Source organism: Carassius carassius, chromosome 36 (assembly GCF_963082965.1).
Source record: "Carassius carassius chromosome 36, fCarCar2.1, whole genome shotgun sequence".
Lineage (NCBI taxonomy): Eukaryota > Metazoa > Chordata > Actinopteri > Cypriniformes > Cyprinidae > Carassius > Carassius carassius.
Window position 1 is genome coordinate 16,929,773 of NC_081790.1, and position 25,347 is coordinate 16,955,119.

General features: G+C 39.9%; 1 protein-coding gene and 1 long non-coding RNA gene across 2 annotated transcripts in view; both read left to right on the forward strand.

Annotated features, from left to right (window-relative positions):
* Nucleotides 1-7,662, forward strand: part of LOC132117337 (dnaJ homolog subfamily C member 18-like) — a 37,705-nt gene extending 30,043 nt beyond the window's left edge. The window contains exons 6-8 of the mRNA XM_059526574.1: nucleotides 5,988-6,097; nucleotides 6,169-6,341; nucleotides 6,414-7,662. Of these exons, the coding sequence (XP_059382557.1) occupies nucleotides 5,988-6,097; nucleotides 6,169-6,341; nucleotides 6,414-6,538 (408 nt within the window). The 3' untranslated portion in view covers nucleotides 6,539-7,662. The remainder of the gene's footprint in view (nucleotides 1-5,987; nucleotides 6,098-6,168; nucleotides 6,342-6,413) is intronic.
* LOC132117344 (uncharacterized) overlaps nucleotides 1-25,347 on the forward strand; it is a 126,014-nt gene that overhangs the window by 32,044 nt on the left and 68,623 nt on the right. The gene's annotated exons all lie outside the window — the stretch shown is intronic.

Consider the following 25,347-nt stretch of genomic DNA (forward strand, 5'->3'; position numbering starts at 1 on the left):
GCTTTAATTATTATTATTATTCTTCTTCTCTAAGATGAATCGCATTTTTGAGAGCCTAAACATGCTCGAAAAGTCATGAAACTTTGCACACACCTCAGAACTGGCGAAAATTTACGTCTGATATGGGTTTCAGAAGTGGGTGTGGCAAAATGGCTCGACAGCGCCACCTATACACGTTCAACGGTGTGCGCCTCGAGCTACGTTTCACGTACATGTATGAAAATTGGTATACACATGTATCTCTCCAATACCTACAAAAAAGTCTCTTGGAGCAAAATCCGAAACCCAACAGGAAGTCGGTTATTTTTAATTTTATGAGCAAATTTTGTGTCATTTTTGTCATTTCCATGCGTCGTATTTTAACGAACTCCTCCTAGAGATTAATTCAGATCAACACCAAAGTTGGTATGCCTAATCTAAAGGCCTTTGCGATGTTAAATTGCAAAGATTTTGAGTTTTCGTTAAAGGGCGTGTCCGTGGCGGCCTGGCGAATTTCAATGATTCGCCATGAAAAATGAAATTGCTATAACTCAGACATACAATGTCCAATGTGTCCAAAACTTCACATGTTTAATAAGACTCCTGACCTGAACAGATTGACATGCCCATATTCAGTTATAGTCTTAGCGCCACCTATAGGCAACAGGAAGTGACATATTTTACACTGCGACTAACTACTCCTAGAAATTTTATGACATCAATGTCTTTTTTGTGGTCAGTCTGATCTAAAGGCCTGTGCGATGTTAAATTGTGAAGATCTTGAGTTTTCGTTAAAAGGTGTGTCCATGGCGCCATGACGAAGTTCGATGTCTCGCCAAGGGAATAAAATATGTTATAACTCAGGCATAAAATGTCCGATCTTCCCCAAACTTCACATGTGTGATAAGAGTCCTGGCCTGAACACATCTGTATGCCAATATTCCATCGGGTGTGGCAAAATGGCTCGATAGCGCCACCTATACACTTTCAACATAGCGCGCCTCGAGCTCCGTTTCAAGTATATGTACAAAAATCGGTACACACATGTAACACACCAGTACCTACAAAAAAGTCTCTTGGTACGAAATCCTAATCCCAACAGGAAGTCGGTTATTTTGAAATTTCCCTGCAAAATTGGCGTTGTTTTTGCCCTTTTCAGGGGTTGTACTTTAACGAACTCCTCCTAGAGATTTATTCAGATGAACACCAAACTTGGTCAGTGTAATCTAAAGCCATTTGCGATGTTAAATTGCGAAGGACTTGAGGTTTCGTTAAAGGGCGTGTCCATGGTGGCCTGACAAATTTCGATGTTTCGCCATGAAAAAGGAAGTTGCTGTAACTCAGACATACAATGTCCAATCTGCCCCAAACTTCACATGTTGGATAAGATTTTTGACCTGAACAGATCTACATGCCAATATTCAGTTATAGTCATAGCGCCACCTATTGGCAACAGGAAGTGAAATATTTTACACTGCGACAAACTACTAGAAATTTTATGACATCAATGTTATTTTTGTGGTCCGTCTAATCTAAAGACCTGTGTGATGTTTAGTTGTGAAGATCTTAAGTTTTCGTTAAAAGGCGTGTCCATGGCGCCGTGACGAAGTTTGATGTGTCGCCATGGGAATAAAAGATGTTATAACTCAGGCATAAAATGTCCGATCTTACCCAAACTTCACATGTGTGATAAGGGTCCTGGCCTGAACAGATCTGAAGGCCAATATTCCATTGGGTGTGGCAAAATGGCTCAATAGCGCCACCTATACACTTTCAACTGAATGCATATACACTTTCAATGGAGTGCGCCTCAAGCTATGTTTCACGTACATGTACAAAAATCGGTACACACCTGTAACACACCAATATCTAAGAAAAAGTCTCTTGGTACGAAATCCGAATCCAAACAGGAAGTCAGTTATTTAGAATGTTCTCTGCAAAATTGGTGTTGTTTTTGGCATTTTCAGGGGTTGTACTTTAACGAACTCCTCCTAGAGATTTATTCAGATCAACATCAAACTTGGTCAGTTAAATCTAAAGGCCTTTGCGAAGTTAAATTGGGAAGATCTTGAGATTTCGTTAAAGGGCGTGTCCATGGCGGCCTGACAAATTTTGATGTTTCGCCATGAAAAAGGAAGTTGCTGTAACTCAGACATACAATGTCCAATCTGCCCCAAACTTCACATGTTAGATAAGACTTCTGCCCTTAACATATCCACATGCCCATATTCAATTATAGTCATAGCGCCACCTGCTGGCAACAGGAAGTGACATGTTTTACGCTGCGACAAACTACTCCTAGAAATCTTTTGACATTAATGTATTTTTTGTGGTCAGTCTAATCTAAAGGCCTGTGCAATGTTAAATTGTGGAGATCTTCAGTTTTTGTTAAAGGGCGTGTCCATGGCGCCATGACAAAATTTGATGTCTCGCATCAGCAAGAGAAGTTGTTGTAACTCAGGCATAAAATGTTCAATCTTCCTCAGACTCCGCATGTTCGATAAGAGTCCTGGCCTGAACACATCTGAAGGCCAATATTCCATTATAATGATAGCGCCACCTGCTGGCAACAGAAAGATTGGCACATATATGGAATAAACATTGATATATTCCACTTATATTTATGAGTTTAAATGCATATTTTTCACCGTTCGCCTATTTACTAAAGCCACTCGCTGCCGGTGAGCCCGGGTGCGAGGGCCCGTTCATCGCTGCTTGCAGCTTTAATTTCTTCCTGTAATGCTTGATAAAGCAGAGTTTGTGAGCACCGAGCTGATTTGTTTACAGCTGTTATCCCCATATACCCATATATCGGCAATCGGCTGCCCTGATTTCTAATTATCGGCATCTGCATCAGCCAGAGGAAAACCCGTTTCAGTCGACCTCTACTTTGTATTCAAGTTGGTTTCATATGGTTTAGAAAAACTAGCTAGTTTAATGACTTATGACATTCAAAAAAACATTTGTACAATTTAAAATAACTTTGTCCCAACATTTTGAATAAATGTAAGTATACACATCTTAATCATTAATTTCAAAAAAGTTTTATATTTTTTGTTTTTTTTTAGTTGATCCACATGACATTGAATGTTATGCGGAGTAATGAGTCATATTTTTTGTAATAATTTTTGTGTCAATATTTTTGTAATAATAATATTTCGAATTTTAAATAAAATGTCATCCTTTTAGTGAGCCCTTGTTCTTTGATATAAGAACAGAAATACATTTTAGTTTAGAATTTTAAACACATGGTTGGGGCCGATAGCCTTGTGGCCAGTGCACCTACATATAACTCGGCGTCCTGAGTTCGAATCCTGACTTGTGGACCTTTCCCGATCTGGCACCCCTCTCTCTCACCCACTTTGCTTCATGTCACTGCTATAGTCCCCTATCAAGTAAAATGTAAAATTAAATTCAAAAACATGCTCATCATCGAATAGGTATATTTAACCCTCTGATGGTTTTCGTTTCTGTCCACACTCGTGTTTTTTGGGGTCCCCAGACAATAACATTCAATTTTGTAACAAGATAATAGTTTTTTTTTTTTTTTACAAATGTAATTTTACTCTGTTTGTTAATGTTTTTACTCAACATTTGTGCAGTTTTTGGAGGATTTGTGATATCTTTTAAATTTCTATAAATAAATATTTATTTAAATAGGCTTTTTACAAAAAAAAACAGCATTTGATGTAAAATTCACTTTATAAAAGACCCAGATTTCTAACTTTCATTCATGGGGATAACATGGATAATTTTAAATTATTTAATGTAACATTTATACCCATTTTTTGGAAAATGCAGTTTAAAAAAAAAAAAAAAATCACTTTAACCACTAGATGGCTATAGAGCTCCACTATATGCTATTTGACTACCTGAAAGATATCTTTTCACAAGTTGGATTCAGTTGGATTCATATCTAAATATTATAAAATCACAATTATAACAAAAATAAAATATTTTTTGTCAAAGTTTAGTACTTCTTAGTACCCCCCCCCCCCCCCCCCCCTTGTTACAAAGAGAGATGTTGGAGTCTTAAGATTTTATCATTTATTTCAATCATCTATTTTTAATATAATTCTACAATTTTAATCAACATTTCAGTTACTAACTGTAACAGAACAAAAATGAACAGAAATGAACAGTTATATTACATATGAACACATGAACCTGAACAGCAGTAACAAGTGAGCAAATAAAGCAGTAAAAAGATAAAATTTTGTAAAAGAAATCAGTAAATGGGGAAAAAATCAAACAACGAGGAACAATAATTGGTGGTTTCATCTCATACAGTCTCGTTTACAGTGCAGTGCAGGTGTTTATGTGTCAATGCATTGCAGGCAGTAAGCATGGTAAACTGCATGACTTCTGGGGTTAGAGCAGGTTTGTGTGTGTGTGTGTGTGTGTGTGTGTGCGTGCTAAATTGTTTTGTCTCATCCTGTCATCTCTCTCTCCCTTTTTGGTGGTTCTGCATTTTGCATGATTTTTTTTAAATAATTATAAGAGAGCAGTTGTTTTATATCCTCACAAGTGTGTGTACACATTGTCGGTGTCAGTGTCACCACTTTATATTTGTGTTGGTTCTGCATTTTGGATGATTTTATTTGACAAATGATAAGAGAACAGTTTTTATAGTCTCAAAAATGTATTCCTCTATATGTGTGTGTGTGTGTGTGTACGCGTGTTGTGAGCAATATAATTTAGCATTGTGGATGTTTTTTGCATTGGTGGAAGTGTGCCACTTAATTTGTGCCATTTCTGTCGATGTGTTCTGTGTTGTTTCTGTCTTATTTTGATTGAAAAATCAGATATCATTCCAATTTTTTTTTTTTTTTTTTGTAGATCTAGAAAGTGTTGAGAGCCGTAGAAGGTTTCATACCATTTGGACAAAGGGAACATTTTTTTTAATTTGAGCAAAAGTCATTTGGGGTCTTGAAAACCATCTGAGGGTTAAGTCAAAGTGTGTATGGCATTTATGCATTTTAGTACTTTTATTATGACTAGTGCTGATTAATCGATCCAAAATACAAGTTGTAATTTGCATAATATATATATATATATATATATATATATATATATATATATATATATATATATGTATATGTGTGTGTGTGTGTGTGTGTGTGTGTGTGTACTTTGTATATTTATTAAGTATATACATAAATAAATACACTTACAGTATATATTTTGAAAATATTTACATGTATATATTTATATTAATATAATTTATTTATTTTCCAAATATAAATTTTTCTTAAGTTGTGGGGAAGTCGTGGCCTTCGAGTCTCGGGCCGGCAGGAATTGTGGGTGGGGGGAGTGCATGTACAGTTCTCTCTCCACCCTCAATACCACGACTTAGGTGCCCTTGAGCAAGGCACAGAACCCCCAACTGCTCCCCGGGCGCCGCAGCATAAATGGCTGCCCACTGCTCCGGGTGTGTGTTCACAGTGTGTGTGTGTGTTCACTGCTCTGTGTGTGTGTTCACAGTGTGTGTGTGTGTGTGTGTTCACTGCTCTGTGTGTGAGCACTTCGGATGGGTTAAATGCAGAGCACAAATTCTGAGTCTGGGCCACCATACTTGGCTGAATGTCACGTCACTTTCTTTAAATATATACATGCATGTATTTAAATATACATAATAAAAATACACAGTACACACATTATGTAAACAAAAACTTATTTTGGATGTGATTTAATCGTTTGACAGCACTAATTATGACAGTCACGTCATTGATTCAGATAAACTCTGCATTAAGGTAAATCACATTTACAGTTGTTCAGCCAATTTGAATCTGAATCTTGCTAATTTGTAATTTTGCAAAAGATTTTGTCACACAGATGAATAGACTGCTATTAATAGAGTGCTGCTTCATACAAAGCTACACTATTGATAAAGGACTTTTTTGGCCTAAGATAATTTCGCTTATTTGACCTCACCTTTATTCTCTTTCTGACTTCCATACTGTAAACAGGGTCCCACTCTAAACTTGTTCCTGTTTCTCTTCATGTAGAACAACTTCACAGCTCTCCTGCAGCTGCTACCGGTGCTGGTGCTCATTCTGATATCTGTATTCACTCAGCTGATGGCAACCAACCCTCCCTACAGCCTCTACTACAAACCGTAAGTCAACTGTGGCACATGGTTTCAAATATCTTTAGAAGAAAAGACCTGACATATACCGTCTCTCACAGGTCCGTGGGGTTGGTAGTGTCCAGAGAAACCCAGCACATGGGTGTCCCATACTATGTTGATAAGAGTTTTGAGAAAGAATACCGTGGTGCTGCTCTGGACGAGCTGGAAAAGACTATTGAGAACGACTATATTGACCACCTACAGAGCAGCTGCTGGAAAGAGAAGCAGCAGAGTATGATGCCTTCTCTTCTATTAGGTTATGAATATAAACTCCTGTATTACTAAAGCAGTTGTTTCTTTTCAGAATCTGATCTAGCTAATCTGGGCCAGCTGTACCGAGACGAGCGGCTGAAGCAGAAGGCAGAGACCATGAAGCTGGATCACTGTGAAAAGCTGCACCGCTTCATGGGCCGACAGAGAGGAGACTGAGGCAGTGTCGCCCTCCAAGACAGCATGGTCAGCTTAATCAAAGAGCTTTTAGAATTGGTTACATATTTCAGTTTACTCGGGTGGGTCATCTTTTTGGGAAGGAGAAAGGAAGAGATGTATTAAAGCAGGAACCCAGGCAGATTTTCTGAGGAGCTTCCATGAATGTGCTGAAGTCTGATGTCCTTTAGCTCATCTGATTCAGCTGCGATGCACAAACTGTGGGTAACTCGTGCGAGCGCCTGGTAGCTTTTTCCTTACATTAAGGAGCACCGACTCCAGGCTGGCCGACAGAATTCAAGCTAGTGATTGTTGTTTTAGTCGCATTTAAGCTTATTTTTTATTAGGAATTTAACTTATTCAATAACATTTAATATCTGAATTTGTGCTGTGAATTACATTCATCAACAACTTTTAATAGAAAGCTCCTTTTTTGTTTTTGGAAACAAACGGTTCTCAAAAACAGGGATATAAACCACTACAGCTTTTCAAAGCCTTCTATACATAGCAAGAAGATAAAAACCTTATGTACAGTAAATTAGTTTTTCAGTCCTTTGTTACAGTGGTGTATGTTTCAGAAATTAAAAAGGTATCAGGCAACTGTTTTAAGCTAGGTAAAAATTCAGTGCACTGAAAAAAAAGCTTAATGCCATTACCTCTGAATTAATTTATCTGCAGTATTTGATTTATATTTTGGCACTTTAACTTCTCGTGTATTGCATGCATCCATCCATGCATTCTCCTCGCCTTGTTAGTGTCCGAAGGTGTTACTGGCAAAGTTTAATTTCAATAATTATAACTAGGCAAATAACCGTTATTGAGCATCTGTTTTGAACTAAAATTAATGTTTTAACTTTTGTCACTCAACACTATGTTCTATATATAATAACATACTGATATTTAGCACAAATCTGAACCTAAGGGATGTTTAGAAGTGCTACAGGAGGCGTCCACTCACTCAGGATGAAATAGAGGAAGAGTGTCAGATTTGACGTGGAGAGTTTGTGCCGGTGGTGGTATTGTAATCTTGTTTCCACGCAGTGTGCTAAAAGTAACTGCTGGAAGTTTTGTTTGGTTTGATATGCGTTTTTTTGCTACTTAAATAAAATATTAAATCAAACACAGTTTCTCTGTGCTCTCTGAAGTCATTAATTGACTAAAAATGAAAATGTCAGGAAGAGGTGCCAATTACAGTAAATGGTGACCAAAGAATTTCAATAAATAATTACTTGTAACTATAATTACCTGTTTTGTTTATTGTTTTTAATCTTGAAAAGTCCTTGGTCCTGATCCGTTACGTGGATAAAAACAGTTTGAACATTATTTAAAATTTCTCCCAAGTAGCTACAAAAAAAAGTGATTTAGTTTGAAACGATAATACAAGAATACAGCATTATGGCAGAGTAAAAGGTGGGTAAAATATCAGTAAAATTGTTACCACATTAGAAGGCATATCCTTTCATTAGGTTTTTTCCCGGTAGGTTGTCAATACCTGTAAAGATACTATCCGCTCATTTCTTCATCTTCAGGTCTGCTTCTATGGCGCAGCGTCGCCCACTTGTGTCCCCGTACTACAGAGAGGGTCATAGCTGTCAAGGTCACTTTAAACAAGCAAGTCATTTTTCCCCCATTATTCAGCACATCACTTTTAACTGTATGAGATTGAACATAAAATCTGAAAATTATGGTATGTAAAAAATTGCTAGTAGCCTCCAGTAAGCAAAAAAGTTTGGCTTTAACTTCACCCCAAAATGAAAATTCTTCATCTGTTCAACAAAAAAGAAGATATTTTAAAGAATGTTGGTAACCAAAAGTTGCCGGTAGCCATTGACTTCCATAATAGTTTTTCTGACTATTGAAGTCAATGGTTACTAGCAGCTGTTTGGTTACCAACATTCTTAAAATATCTGTATAAACAGTGTTGATAAAGGGGTAGAGAAAGCAGACAGGACACTTAAGAAAGAGAGAAGGAATGCAGGAGAGGCCATGGGAACACATTCCTGTATGAGGACAAAGGTCAGTGTCAAGAGGGATAAAGAAGTCTCGAATACACACTTAAAAGTGGTTTAAAGGTGGATGTTGCATTGAAACAGACAAGAACAGAAAGATGGGGTGAATATGGTTTCATAAAAGTTTGTAAAACTTAACTCAGTTGGACTGACCAGATTTAGACATCTATTGTGATGTCTTTCATATCACTTTTTTCATACATTAATGAATCATTTCAACTCAAATCAATATTTCTTGTCAATTGTTTACTGAATTAACATTATGTATTACATTTATACATGTGTAATATAGTATTGTATTTTGCTGTATTTTGGACTACCTGTAGCTTGTTTATTGAAGATGCAGGACAACCACCAAGAAGTGCATTACAATAGTCCAGTCTAGAGGTTGTGAATGCATGAACTAGCTTTTCTGCTTCAGAAACAGGTAACATGTTTTGTAGCTTGGCAGTGTTTCAAAGATGGAAGAATGCTGTTTTTTTTTAACATGGGAAATATAGTTTTCAAAAGACAAGTTGCTGTCTAATATAACACCCAGTACATCCATCTAATTGCAAATTGTAATCTACAAAATTCTGTGTACGGTTGTTTGGTCCAATAAGTAATATCTCTGTCTTATCCGAATTAAATAGGAGAAATTTATTGGTCATCCAATCTTTTACATTTTTAACACACTCTGTTAGCTTAGATAATTTTGAAGTTTCATCTGGTCTCGTTGAGATATATTTGAGCATCATCAGCATAACAGTGGAAACTAATCCCGTATTTTCTTATAATATTACCAAGGAGCAACATTTATATTGAAAATAGTAGAGGACCTAGTCCTTGTGGCACTCCATATTTTACTGGTGATAAATGAGATGACTCCTCATTAAAACAAACAAAGTGGTAGCAATCGGACCGGTAAGATCTAAACCATATTAAAGCCTGTCCTTGAATACCTGTATAGTCTTGTAATCGAAGTAGGAGTATGTCATGACTTATGGTGTTGAATGCAACACTAAGATCAAGTAAAACTTGCAAGGAGATGCAGCCTTGATTTGACGCAAGCAATTCATTTGTAATTTTAACCCTCTCAGGCTCAAATTAAGTTTTAGTAACTTTAGTAACCTTTAGTAAAGTTTTCAGTACTCCAGATACATAAAATATGTATCTGGAGTAATAAGGTTTTTAGTTTTTAACTGTTGCAAATCAGCAACGCCTGCCTTGAGAGGGTTAACAAGAGCAGTTTCTGTGCTATGGTGGGGCTTCACCCTTCAAATTCTTCATAGAGAACTTTATTAATTTATTTATTTTGCATGAAGGAGCTCAATTGAGTGGACACAACTTTTTCTATACTTTTAGACATAAATGGAAGATTTAAAATGGGTCTAAAATTTGTTCACTAGGATCTAGTTGTGGTTTCTTAATAAGAGGCTTAATAACGCCAGCTTGAATGGTTTTGGGACATGACCTAAAGATAACGGCGAGTTAATAAAATTGAGAAGCGGTTCTTCTCCTATAGGTAACTCTTTCAGTAATTTAGTGGGTACAGGATCTAATAAACATGTTGCTGGTTTAGATGTAGTGATAAGTTTATTTAGCTCTACATTTAGCAGAAGTATTTCAAATGATTTAAATCTGTATCCTGTTTTCTGAGTAACATTGACTATATCACTATATATTGTTGCAACACCTCCTCTATGACCAGTTTGACAAGGCTCATGCTTATAACAGTAGTTTGGAGGAGTAGACTCATTAAGACCAATATAATCATTTGGTTTTATCCAATTTTCAGTCAAGCAGAGTACATCAAAACTACTATCTATGATCATTTCATTTACAATAACTTCTTTGGTTGTGAGTGATGGGGTAATGTTTATGAGTCCAAACTTTTATCCGACATGAGTTCTGCTCCAACTCTGCTGGAGTGCAGGCCATCAGTGCGAGAAAAAACTTAAGACGCTCCCAGAAAAGATTCCAATTATTAACAAAGAGCAATTTCTCTTCTTTAGAACATGACAATAAGCATTAATTTAAAGCAAAAAGTCTACTGAACCTTTTGTGTCATCATCGATACGTGGGAAGTGGTCCTGACACGATGATCATCACTGAAGGACATCTGGGAAAATCGCGTCCTGGGTGCACCGGGCCTGTGCAGAAAATCACACGAAGGTGGTGGGATTGTTAGTAGCATGCTGTATACTTACCCTTGGACTTCTGAGCGTCAGCCCAGGAGGTTTCCAGTGCGGGTTTCCACTCTCTCAGCTTGGCCTGCCTCTCCTCCAGGTCGCAAATCTGCTTCTTATGGCCTCCAGTTCCTCACCTGCTCTCAAAGGTAGACATACAGGTTCTGGTCATGAAATTAGAATATCATCAAAAAGTTGATTTATTTCACTAATTCCACTCAAGAAGTGAAACTTGTATATTATATTCATTCATTACACACAGACTGATATATTTCAAATGTTTATTTCTTTTAATTTTGTTGATTATAACTGACAACTAAGGAAAATCCCAAATTCAGTATCTCAGAAAATTTGTATATTACTTAAGACCAATACAAAGAAAGGATTTTTAGAAATCTTTGCCAACTGAAAAGTATGAAAATGAAAAGTATGAGCATGTACAGCACTCGATACTTAGTAGGGGCTCCTTTTGCCTGAATTACTGCAGCAATGTGGCGTGGCATGGAGTCGATCAGTGTGTGGCACTGCTCAGGTGTTATGAGAGCCCAGGTTGCTCTGATAGTGGCCTTCAGCTCTTCTGCATTCTTGGGTCTGGAATATCGCATCTTCCTCTTCACAATACCCCACAGATTTTCTTTCGGGTTAAGTATATTAGAGTATGTAAGATAATACTTCTACTTGAAGAATAATTCAGCGAAAAATGACAATTCTGTGATCCTTTGCTCACCCTTAAGTTGTTCCAGGTTTGTAGTGTTCCTTTTTGGGTTAACTATCTCTTCAGCTAAGGTTTTAAACATGACTAGTAGATTTTAGCCAGTATGGTATTGGTAGTTACTAAAAGTAGTTTACTTAAGTATCTCAATATTTCTTCTACTAATTACTTTGTCATGGAGCTAAACAATTTTTCTTTTCCTTCTTTCCCTAAATCAGACTAGACCCCTGTTCAGGATAAAGCTGAATGTGCCAGCACTGGACAGGTTTTTAATGGTTTTGGGCTGAGCAGGAGGCCCTGACAGTGCTGCTGGATCTTGTGAGAAGTGAACACCAGACCCTGGTGTTTCTCTTCTATCTGGTGCCAGTGGTACATCATAAAGATGGTCTCCAGAGTGTTTGATATGTGCCTCATTCCACTGTCACTGCAATGTCCTCCGAGTCTCTGCTTCACCAAGAGATTGACCTCCTGAAGACCCCAGAACACATGGAGGCAGCGCTGGGCTCAAACTGATGTTGTTTTTCTGATTTTAAACCTAAACTATGCTGTAAATGGTTGTAAAAAGTACTTTCAATTATAGGGCAATTTGTTATAATGTGTAAAAAAATATTTACAGGATGAAAAAATAAAAGAATGTTTTGAGAAAAAATGTATAAGCTGCATTAAACGAATTAAGAACGTACATAAGTATTTCTTTTATTTACACGTGAATATGCAAAAAAATACAAAATGTACAGAAAAGTACTTATTTATGAACAAATTACACACAAAAAATGAATAATGTATACAACTTGCTCCACAAAGATAAACTACAGAAATTAGGCTGTTTCATTGACAATATGATGTTTAAAAAAAGATACTGAAAAACTGTAATGTACCCATTTTTTCCCCACTTTTTTCTCTTGGCTAATGAAGAATGTATTTGTTAAGCATTCTCTCAAGAAGAGAAAGCTTGTGCTCCTCCCTCTCCCTCTCCCTCTCTCTCTATCGAGTTTGATGTCATCCCTGAGCAGCTCCACTCACTCTCTCACCTGTCCCAGGACACTTAGCAAATAAACCATGCCTGTTAACAACAAAAGCACAATGAATTTCAACAAAAAATTGTCTATTAACTTTTTATTAAGTCTTTCCCCAGCAGGCTCACTTTCTCCAAAATAGTACTAAAATGAGAAAATGGAACAGCGCTCTCTCCCACCCTCAATACCCATGACTGAAGTGCCTTTGAGCAAGGCACTGAACCCCCAGTTGCTCCCCGGGTGCTGGATATATAGCTGCCCACTGCTCCGGGTGTGTGTTCACGTTGTGTTCACTTCTCACTGCTGTGTATGTGCACTTGGATGGGTTAAATGCAGAGCACCAATTCCGAATATGGGTTACCACACTTGGTAAATGTTACGACTGTCAAATAATAAAACAAAAAATAATCATAAAATCAAGTAATAATAATAAAAAATATACTAGCTGCTTGACCTACTGATGATCAATAAAATAAAAGTTTTTAAGGTGGAGACAGTGTGCAGAAGAAACTATTAAAGACTGTGTGTTCCAAAAACTCTCAGATGGGAACAGAGGGCTTTAGGTAGTAGATGTCATACACAAAGAAAAGTTTGTAACACAGATCGACTGCTTGTAGTATCGTCTTCTGTTCCATTGCCTCCCCGTTTAAAATAATAAAAACTTGGGAGGAGTTTTCCTTGTCACCAAGCACCAGGACATGTGGATTCTGGCTTGTCTCGTGATTCAAGTACAGCACTAATTAGTGCCAACCTTAAAAGAATTAAAAAAAAAAAAAAAAGTTCAGTTAACATGCATTGTGATGATATTTCATTGATACACTCACTTTACAAATGAGTGAATTTAAATGAGTTAAAAGCTATAGCGAATTTAAATTGGTTAAAGTGATAATTCACCCAAAAATGAAAATTCTGTCATCATTTTTTTTTTTTTTAATATCTTCTTGGAACGATTTGTATCATACAATGTGTGTCTTATACAAAATAAATAAAGGTGACTTGACTACACAGGGCACTGTAATTTTAAGTGTTGCTTTTACTTACAGGTTGAATGTCAATGAAGGACCGCTTCATTTCCGTGTACGATGTGCACACCATTTTTCCAGTTGTGTGGTATTGGTGAAGATGGCAGGAAGGGTTTTAAAGACAATTTCTGCACGAAGGCCTTTAAATGACAAAAGTACAGAGAAAGCACAAGTAAAAAAAAAAACAAGCTTACAGTTAAAATTTTTAGTCTTTGTGGGGATCTACTATCATTTGCACTAAGATACAGACTAAACCAGTTTTCACTCCCTCCAGAAAATTTGTGGCAATATTTGCGGAACAAAAGTACACTGTAAATGAAAGGAAGCTTTGTTGGACGGAATGCTGCAACACACTTATTTCACCTCATTTGTCTTTTTTCATAATTTTGGTCATAGGTCTAAGTAAAATTTAAAACTTATGTATCATTAATTTAAATAGGTTACTTACCTTGAAATGTTTCAGTTAACAGGCAGAAATTCTATTATTGCAATTTTTCCTTCACGAAAAAGTCCATTGTCTAAAACATAAGTATAAACACATTTAGTACAACACATTTAAAAAACATGTCAATCAATCTAGCTTCATAAGAGAAATTGCTGTAATTATAGGGTATTCTAATAGATGCATAACAATATTCAATATGAATAAACCATTAAAACACTTTTACTGTACAATTAATTAGTGCTGGTGCGCTAAGACGAATATGGCTTCTATTTTACACTCTCCTCTTAAAGGTTGGTTGTAGGAGTAACGTTATGTAAATTTGGGGCACTGGTATACATTTTCGCTGAAAGAGCGCATTGCCTCACGACTGCGTGCTTTTCTTTCATCTGGGTTTTGAACTTTTATAACAGAAAATTGCAGGTTCATTCAAACAATTCTCGCGGAGTATGTTGTCTGTCGCATGACTGATGTGTGTGAGCTCCGCTCGCGCAGCAGCTTCATTCACTGGTCCGATCCGATAAATGGTCCGTGTGCCTTTTCTAGCTTAATTCTAATGATTTCGTCAAACTTTCACATTTCACCAGATATTTTTATTAACTTTAAGTAATACTTGTCTGAAAAGTTTGGCAGCTAATCTTTTAATGTATTAAAGGAGCTATGTGGAGGTTTTTACTTAAAAAAAATCTTTAAGATAGAGTTTTCATTTGTACATGTATGAGCCAATCATGATGTAAAAAAAAGAATGACACCTCGACTGTCCGCCAGGGTTGCCTCTATCAGCCTGTAGGCTCAATTGTGTGTGGAGGAGTCGGGCCCAAATTGGTGCTTACAACCGTACGGCACGCCAGTCATTATAGTAAGCAGCGGCAATAGTGTTTTCAAATGGACTCTGCGGATGGAAAGAAGCGACAAGCCTCCAGCAAATTCAGACACCAATGGACACTCCTCGTAAGTAAAAAAAAAAAAAAAAAAAGAGAGACTGTGAGAGACATGAGACTGGCTGCAGTTCCTCTAATGGCCACTGGTGTCAGTAACGGTTAGAAATTTCAGAACCTACGCAATGCTCCTTTAATGCTGGCGAACAAACAGGAATAGCATTCATTTACAATCGATCTGATTCTCTGGGCGAAACAAAAAAAACTTTTTTCAACGCATAAAAAAATAATTAATATATCAGACACATCACTTCATGCTATAACAGTTATATACATCATAGGATTATATTAACAGTTACTTACCTTTCAAGATCATGCAGGCTGTCGCTAACCGTTAAAATTTGAATGGAGTGAAGCTGGAAACATATTTAACCCAACTGAACTGAATTGAAGGGTGCATTTGAAGTCGCTTTCAAAATTCGTCAGCCTTCATCGCGGTGATACATTCGCACTTCAAATGCGCCCTTCGAAGTGTGCATTCTGACTTTGGGACAGCTTACGTCGTGACTAGGGCTGGGTATCGATTCAGATGTACCAGATCGATTCTATTTCGATTCAAAAGCTCTCAAATCGATTCGATTTCGATTCTCAATTCGATTTTTTGAATATGATTCTAGATTCGATTTTCTATACTCGATTCTTAATTCAACTCAATGAATATAGATATAATACAAATACTATATTTATTTAAAAAAAATTAAGAGCCACAAACCTGTATATTAAACTCTTATTTTAGGTACACTTGGGTACATTAAAACAGAACCATCTCTAATTGTCTAATGCATACAATTATGTTAAATAAATACAATAGAATTTTGATGCAAGATGAAAAATGTATGCTGAAAAAAGTCAGAACAGTCACATTCCTTGATCAAACAGGATCAAGTTATTTCATTTTGAAGATAAAATAATCATACAAAAAATAAAATCGATTCTTGGCCTTTGAGAACCGATTTTGAATCAACCACATTTTAAAAAATTATTAATCGAAATATCGATTTTTTTACCCAGCCCTAGTCGTGATGCTGTGACGCAATCACACTTCACATCCGCACTACGGAGTACACACACTTCAGTTTGGGACACCCTTCGTCGCGCTGCTGTGATGCATTCGCACTTCAAATGCGCACTTCGGAGTCCATGCCCTTAAATTTGGGACACAGCAACAGTTTCAACGGAGGGACTGAGAGCTCTCTTAATATCTCAAACTGTGTTCCAAAGATAAACGGAGGTCTCACTGGTTTGGAATGACATGAGGGTGAGTTATTAATTACATAATTTTGATTATTGGATGAACTAACCCTTTAAAATGCCTTACTGGTTTATGATAATCAAAACAGTCCTGAGCTAGATTAAGCTTTGATCTCTGCAAACCAAACTATCACTTTGATCAAATATTTAATAATAATGTTTAATACAGTAAAAATGATTGATTTTAAGGTATTGCATAAAATACTATAGACGTGACGTGAATGCTTTACCGAGCTTGTGCAAACATCCACATCGGTGTAATAAGATGCATTTTTAACTGGTGCTTTCACGCTGCTGTAATATTTTTATTGTTGTTGTTTATTTTGTTATTGAGAGTAAAACGCGCGTCATATATTTTCATATCCAAACACCATTCGCTTTCTCTGAAGCAGCGCTGAGCGTGCGCTGTATCTCTTCTTCTCTTGAATTGCATCGAGGAGGGCTGAATTTCAGTCCTCCGCCACACTGGTCAAACCGCAAAATTATTGCAAAAATTATTGCAGGCTCTAAATTAGTTGAGACATGTTGGCTGGCCAATCAAGCACAGAAATATCATGGTCAGCAAAACACTTGAAAGTAGTTTTGGTATTGTGGGCGCTGTTCGCCAGGGGGCCGGAGCCTGCTGCTATCCGTGAACGACTCCGGAGGAGCAGGGAACGGGGGACTCCTGCCGGCTGCCCAAAACCAGAGGAGCCGTCGCCGTCTGCTTGACCCACTGGTCTCGAGTCCCACGGCTCTCGGCCCCGCCCCACTCGCCACACCCCGGAGGGAGGGGGGGACCGCTCATGGGGACCTGCGGGAACCTGGAAGGATGAGGAGTCACGGAGACGAGAGAGGGGAGAGGAAAAAAAAAAATCCGGTTCCCAGATGCACTGCCGCTTGGCCCTCCACCAGCTGGGTGATCTCCTCCGCGATCCCTGGCGGTGGCACTGGACGGCCCTCGGCAGACGGCGACGGCTCCTCCGGTTTTGGGCAGCCGGCAGGAGTCCCCCGTTCCCTGCTTCTCCGGAGTCGTTCACGGATAGCAGCAGGCTCCGGCCCCCTGGCGAACAGCGCCGACTCCTCCGCTCCCTCACGGAGGGCAGCCGCCCCTCCACATCCCGGCAACTCACTCCAGCCCAACGCCTCGAGCGTCCATGGTGGCACACTTCCTCGCCTGCTCGATGGCACCGCAGATTCACCTCAGCGGCTAGGGATCTTCAGCAGCACGTCCCTCCTTCTCGAGGGTTTCGGCACCACTGTACCAAATTAACCTTCATAATCATCGGGAAGAAGGAGGCAGGAACCAGCGGACAATCAAATTACATTTTAATGAGAAAATAAAGACAAAACAGTGCGTCAGCCCCTCACGGATAACTGACACACACAAATAAAAACCAAATACAAAAAAAACCCAGGCCTGGTCCTCTCTCGTCCGTCACTGTCGTCGCTCCTGTTTTATATCCTTCCATCTCCTCCGTGGGACTCGAGACCAGTGGGTCAAGCAGGTGTCGCTCATTTCCAATCACTCCAGTCTGCAGTCAGGCGCAGTTGCTCTCCACGACTGCGCTGATCAAAAGCACGATGGGAAACGACTTGCTGATGACAAAGCTTAATGCTCATTGGTTTAAACAACTGTGATGTAATGTTCTCTTTTAAAATGTTTGATTTTAAAACTCTAATATCATGTTTTCTGTGTATATGTTATGTGTGAATATTCCCAAACTATCTGACAGTGCGATCTCTTTGGGTTATGTAATTAAATTTTTATAAATAAATAAATAAAAACACATATGTCTGTATTAAAGAAAAAAATATTGATAAACACGTCTTTGGTATGTAATTAAATGGGTGTCTTGTCCATTTTATTTATTTTCATATAAAAGCAGCAGAACTTGAATTACATCCAGTTTATTAGCTACACTGTGCACAAGCGTGAATCCCATGATATCCATCTTTGATCTCACAGGTGTCAGATCCACTACGAGAAGAGAGATCTGTCCGGCTTGCCTGCGCTTTGTTCACTCCTCCTCTGGAGCCGCCTACTTTTGCCTACATTTCAGGCGAGGCAAGGCGCATCTCATCTTACCGCTGTGCCAAGAGAAATCTGAATCACCCACCGAATCTCACAGATGTTGTTAAATAATTTTGTCCCGTTGCTTTTATGGACTCTCTATGGGCTTCATATGCCTCAGATGTAAAGTTATTCACTGTTTTTTCAAGTTTATTTTTATTTGTATAGCGCTTTTTACAATACAAATTGTTACAAAGCAACTTTACAGAAAATTATGTTTCTACAATATTTAGTAGTAGCTAGTAATTTGTGCACGTTTGACAGGATTTTATAAAAAATAAAAAATAATAATAATAATACAAGACGTAGTCAGCTAGACGATGAACTATCAATATTATTAATTAATAGTTATTATATGATGCAGTCACACATGTAGCAATAATTGTTAGTTCTGTTTGTTGATTCAAGGTTAGCATCATCTGGGGTCCTCTGAGGGTCAGCATCATCTCTTCTCAGGTGTTCTGGATCCAGACTGGAGCTTGTGTAAATCCTAGTTGCAAAACATAGAAACAAAATAGAGACATCATTAGCATAGCTGCTGATTCAACAAAGTAAAATTAGTTTAACCCAAGCTAATGAATAAAAATTCACATTTGATCAGATGCAACTACACTCACAAAGATACATTATTCGTATGCTTGGCGAAAGAGATGTGTTTTTAATCTAGATTTTAACAGAGAGAGTGTGTCTGAACCCCGAACATTATCAGGAAGGCTATTCCAGAGTTTGGGAGCCAAATGTGAGAAAGCTCTACCTCCTTTAGTGGACTTTGCTATCCTAGGAACTACCAGCGTTTTGTGACCTTAGGGTGCGTGATGGGTTGTAGCGTGGTAGAAGGCTAGTTAGGTACGCAGGAGCTAAACCATTTAGGGCCTTATAGGTAAGTAATGATAATTTGTAACTGATACGGAACTTAATAGGTAGCCAGTGCAGAGACAGTAAAATTGGGGTAATATGATCATATTTTCTTGACCTCGTAAGGACTCTAACTGCTGCATTTTGGACTACCTGTAGCTTGTTTATTGACGAAGCAGGACAACCACCTAGAAGTGCATTGCAATAGTCCAGTCTAGAGGTCATGAATGCATGAACTAGCTTTTCTGCATCAGAAACAGATAACATGTTTTGTAGCTTGGCAATGTTTCTAAGATGGAAAAACATTGTAACATTGGAAATATGATTTTCAAAAGACAAATTGCTGTCTAATATAACACCCAGATTTCTGACTGTAGAGGAAGTAACAGTACATCCATCTAGTTGCAGATTGTAATCTACAAGATTCTGTGTAGTGTTTTTTGGTCCAATAATTAATATCTCTGTCTTATCCGAATTTAATTGGAGAAAATTATTTGTCATCCAATCTTTTACATTTTTAACACACTCTGTTAGCTTAGATAATTGGGAAGTTTCATTTGGTCTCGTTGAGATATATAGCTGAGTATCATCAGCATAACAGTGGAAGCTAATTCCGTATTTTCTAATAATATTACCAAGGGGCAACATGTATATTGAAAATAGAAGGGGACCTAGGACGGATCCTTGTGGCACTCCATATTTTACTGATGATAAATGAGATGACACCCCATTTAAGTAAACAAAATGGTAGCGATCGGACAGGTAGGATCTAAACCATCTTAGAGCCTGCCCTTGAATACCTGTATAGTTCTGTAATCGATCTATGAGTATGTCATGATCTATGGTGTCGAACGCAGCACTAAGATCAAGTAAAACTAGAAATGAGATGCAGTCTTGATCTGACGCAAGGAGCAGGTCATTTGTAATTTTAACAAGTGCAGTTTCTGTGCTATGGTGGGGCCTAAAACCTGACTGAAATTCTTCATACAGAGAATTTTTATGCAGGAAGGTGCTCAATTGAGACATAAATGGAAGATTTGAAATAGGCCTATAATTTGCCAGTACACTAGGATCTAGTTTTGGTTTCTTAATAAGAGGCTTGATAACCGCCAGCTTGAATGGTTTTGGGACGTGACCTAAAGATAACGACGAGTTAATGATATTGAGAAGCGGTTCTTCGGCTACAGGTAACAGCTCTTTCAGTAATTTAGTGGGTACAGGATCTAATAAACATGTTGTTGGTTTAGATACAGTGATAAGTTTATTTAGCTCTTCCTGTCCTATATTTGTAAAGCACTGCAGTTTATCTTTGGGTGCGATGGATGAAACTGAAGTGTTAGACGCTGTAGAATCTACATTCGCTATTGTATTTCTAATGTTATCTATTTTATCAGTGAAGAAATTCATAAAGTCATTACTATTTAACGTTGGTGGAATATTTGAATCAGGTGGCGTCTGGTAATTTGTTAACTTAGCCACTGTGCTAAATAAAAACCTTGGATTGTTTTGGTTATTTTCAATGAGTTTGTGTATTTGCTCTGCCCTAGCAGTTTTTAGAGCCTGTCTATAGCTGAACATACTGTATTTCCATGCAATTCTAAAAACTTCCAAGTTAGTTTTTCTCCATTTGCATTCAAGACTACGAGTTACTTTCTTGAGAGAGTGAGTATTACTGTTATACCATGGTACAGTACGTTTTTCTCTAACCTTTTCAATTTGATGGGGGCAACAGCTTCTAATGTGCTAGAGAAAATAGTGCCCATGTTGTCAGTAATTTCGTCTAATTCATGTGTATTTTTGGGTACAAATAGCAGCTGAGAAAGATCAGGCAGGTTATTTGCGAATCTTTCTTTGGTGGCTGGAACAATAGTTCTGCCCAGACGGTATCGCTGAGATATATAGTTAATATCAGTTATACGCAGCATGCACGATACAAGGAAATGGTCTGTAATATCATCACTTTGGGGTACAATATCTATAGCAGTAAGATCGATTCCATGCGATATAATTAAATCTAGTGTATGATTAAAACGATGAGTGTGCCCGGTGACATTTTGCTTGACTCCAAAGGAGTTTATTAGGTCAGTAAACGCAAGTCCTAATGTATCATTTGCATTATCAACGTGAATATTAAAATCTCCCATGATTAGCGCCTTATCAACTGTAACTAGAAGGTCTGAGAGGAAATCTGCAAATTCTTTTAGGAATTCTGTATACGGCCCTGTTGGTCTATACACAGTAGCCAGAGCAAGAGATACATTAGATTTCTTTTGCATGTCTGACAGTGTAACATTTAGCAGAAGTATTTCAAAAGAGTTAAACCTGTATCCTGTTCTCTTACGAGAGTTCTCTCGTACTGCGTCTTAGCTAAGACGCTACGGGAAAAGTCTCTTTTCACGAAATACTGAAGCAAAAAATTATCCTTAATTTTGAATTTTTGTAAAGCGCATTTGCAGCAGTACACAGCCATAGGCGAGACAGCTCGCTCGCTCATTGGCTTGCTCTGCGGCAAGTGCACAGCCTATCGAGCGCAGGCTGATGCAATATCAGACCAATAAGGGCGCTTCGCGCCATAGGCGGAAATCGCGGGGGGGTCGGGGGGGTCCGGACCCCCCCTATCTGAGGGTTGTCCCCCCATAAAATATAATTGAAATATGTGTATTGTAAATAATATAATGATATATAGTTAAACTAATTGTGTAAGTAGTAAAACAATACAAATGCAAACAGAGCAACAACAACAAAAAAAGTTTTAAACATCTCGAGTTCTCCCTGCTTTGCCTCAAATTGCTTTGGTCCACTGCCTGCTCCCATTTTCATCTCACCTCACCACCGACATACACACAGTCTTGTACGTTAGATTAGATTAGCGCGGGTGCGCATTTAGATTTTCCCGCGTTCACTATGATTTAGTCGGTTTACTTCATTTAATATAGTCAATCTAATATAACATCACAATAAGAGTGCAGTTGTTCTCCAGATATTAGCATAACAAATGTGATTTAGATTTGTATAAAAATTGAATAAACAATAAGTTAATATTAAGTGCATTTTAGGCACCATATTGCCTGTTTTAGCTCTATTTCACCAACGAAAAAAGTTGAAAACTAATCTACAGCAGTAACAGCGCTGATTTTGAGAAACACAATGAGGAGGTGTTTCCTAACTAAATGAATCCACTTTTTTGAACAAATCAGTCATTGACGTAATAAATAATTATTTTTTGTTTTCTCCCCTCTCTTTTACTTCTATACCGATCGCACTATACAGTTGTGTGAGGATGTAGCCTATGTCTAAGAGTGTGTATGCCTTCATTTTGCTAGGCATGGCAAATGTTTTTATATATGCATGTTTTAATTATAACTGTGAAGCAACAACATTGCTATTAAATGTGCTATACAAATAAATAAAAGTTGAAGTTAAGTTCAAATTCCATTGTATTTTGGTGGCTTGATTTTGTAAACAACTTCAAAAACATTGCAAAAAAATAAAATGTTTTGCAGAATGTTTTGGTCAATTTAGTCAGCTTTTTCATTGAACCAGAAAGAAACTTTGAGAAGAAGGATAATGGAATGGTCTCCATGCAATAGTAAGGCTTTCCTCTCTGTACACATATCCTTAAGTACAATCCTGCCTGTTTTATTGGTGTCCCCTTCAAAACTTGCTTGTGAGAAATGTTATGTTTATTGTCCCCCCCAACATTTAGATGAGATTTTCGTCCCTGCTTCGCGCCCTTCATGCCACTTCTCGCCGAAACATGTGTGGCCCAACCCTATAAAAGGAGCTCGAAAAGGCTGACTCACCTGATTTTTCATCTCTTCAGCGAAGCTCACGCATCGCTGGATCACGAAGGAAGCAAGCGCCGTCTGATAGGCATCTCAGCGGGACGAGCCACTTCTGAAGCTGCTGGCCTTCGCCGCCTTCCACTGCCGTTCCTGCTGCGCTCTCCGGTGCTTATATCCTTTTTATATCCTTGTGTGTGTTCGCCCTGCGACGCACACTCGTAAAAGAGCTGCCCTCACTGCGAGCTAATGCCGATGGTGACTCTGAGGACTCGCCTGGCGTTCTTCTCCAAGCCTGCATCCTCCGCTGCGCCGCAGCGCCGTAAAAAGCGCCGCTCTCAGCGTTTACCGGAACCGCCTCCAGCTCTACCGAGCTCGCCGGTTCCCACCGCTTCACCGGCCTCCCCTGCATCGCTTCCTGATGGTCAGCGCCCGCTGTCTGCTGCCGCGTCCTCCGAGGAAGTGGATCTCAGGGCCGCGTCGGAGGAAGAGGACACGTACTCTCTGCTAGCTTCGGGCAGTGAGGGTTGGGCGAGCCCCGCGGATCTCGCGCCTTCTGCTCAGAGGCCCAGCAGACGAGCTGACATCAACAAGGAGCTGATGCGAGTGCTCACGCTGGCCGCGGCGAGCCTCGGCCTCGGGTGGTCTGCACCAGCGCCCCCTTCTCGTTCCCGGCTGGATGGTAGCTTTCTCCCGGATGAGCGTCTTTCTCCCAGCTCGAAGCACGCCCCGTTTCTTCCTGAGCTTCACAAAGAAGTGGCGAAAGCTTGGAACGCTTCATTTTCTGCGAGAATTCGTTTATCTGTTTCACCAGCATTCTCCACACTGGACGATGCTAAAAACAGAGGCTACCAGTCACTTCCGCCGGTGGAACAGGCTATAGCAGCGCACCTTTGCCCGCCCTCTGCTGGACGGCGGACGAAGGCAGCGTTGCCATTGAAAGCCTGTCGCATGACGTCATCGCTGCTCGCACGGATCTTCTCTGCTGCTGGGCAGGCTGCGTCTGCGCTACACACCATGGCCACGCTGCAGATTTTCCAGGGCGATCTCCTCCGCAAGCTGGATGAGATGGGACCTGAAGCGATCTGTCTCGGGGATCTGAGGAGTGCTTCGGATCTCTCCCTCCGCGCTACTAAGTCCGCTGCACAGGCCATGGGACGGGTTATAGCTTCCGCTACGGTGGCTGAGAGGCATTTGTGGCTAACGCTTTCGGACATCGCAGAGTCTGAGCGGGCTACGTTCCTTGACGTGCCGCTGACTCCTGCTGGCCTCTTCGGATCGTCTGTCAACGAGTTTGTCGAGAGATTTGTCGAGGATCAGAAAGCGTCACAGGCGTTTAAGCACTTCCTGCCAAAGCGCTCCGGTTCTGCAGCGAGCCGCGCTAGACCAGCCCCACAAAGCTCTCAGTCACGCCCACCGCCTCCAGCTGCTTCATCGTGGCAGCGTCAGCAACGCAGCTCGGGACCCCGTTCTCACTCTTCCAGCCGTCGCCCCGCGCCGCGGGAGCCGCGGCAGAGGATTACGGTGAAGCCGGAAGCCCCAAAGTCATCCTAGCACTGCTAGGAAAGCGCCGGTGTACGAGTTCCGCTGCGGCCGAGCTCTCACTCAAGCGCGCCGCTGTTGCAGTTCCAAGAATTGTGACTGTCAGATGCATGGTCAGGGCTTCCAGGGGTTTCGGATTGGGTGCTAGGCATTATAAAGAGAGGCTACTCACTACAGTTTTTTCGACGCCCTCCGCGCTTTTTAGCGTGCGTCGAAACTACGGTCAAAACAGAAGTAGCACACATACTTCGGGCCAAAATATCAAAACTGTTGAGCAAAGAGGCTGTAGAGCCTGTGTCTCGAGCTCAAAGCGAGGGGGGGCTGTACAGCAGATACTTTCTAGTGCCCAAAAAAGACGGGGGTCTCAGGCCCATACTGGATCTAAGACAGCTGAACAAGGCATTGGTGAAACGCAGTTTCAGAATGCTTACGACCAGGAAGCTCCTCGCGCATATTCGCAGAGGAGACTTGTTCATGTCAATAGATCTGAAGGATGCGTATTTTCAAATACAGATAGCGTCAAGTCACAGGCGATATTTGAGATTCGCCTTCGAGGGCCAGGCATACCAGTTTACAGTCCTGCCGTTCGGCTTGTCCGTAGCTCCTCGTACGTTTACGAGGTGCATGGACGCAGCGCTCACTCCTGTCAGACTCAGAGGCATGCGAGTGCTGAACTATTTGGACGACTGGCTGATTCTGGCTCAATCACGAGCGGAGAGCACAGGGCCGTTTTACTCGATCACCTCGAGAAACTAGGTCTCGGTGTCAACTGGACGAAGAGTTCGCTGAGCCCCAGTCAGACGGTACTGTTTTTGGGTATAGCTCTGGACTCACGTTCCATGACGGCGCGACTGTCACCACAGCGCGTGTTGGGCATTCAGCGCGCAGCGAGTTCTCTCCGCTGCGACGCGACCGTTTCGCTCAGAGAATGTCAGAAGATGCTGGGTCTCATGGCCTCAGCATCTCCAGTTCTGCAATTGGGCCTGCTCCGCATGCGCCCCCTGCAGTTCTGGCTGAAAGCG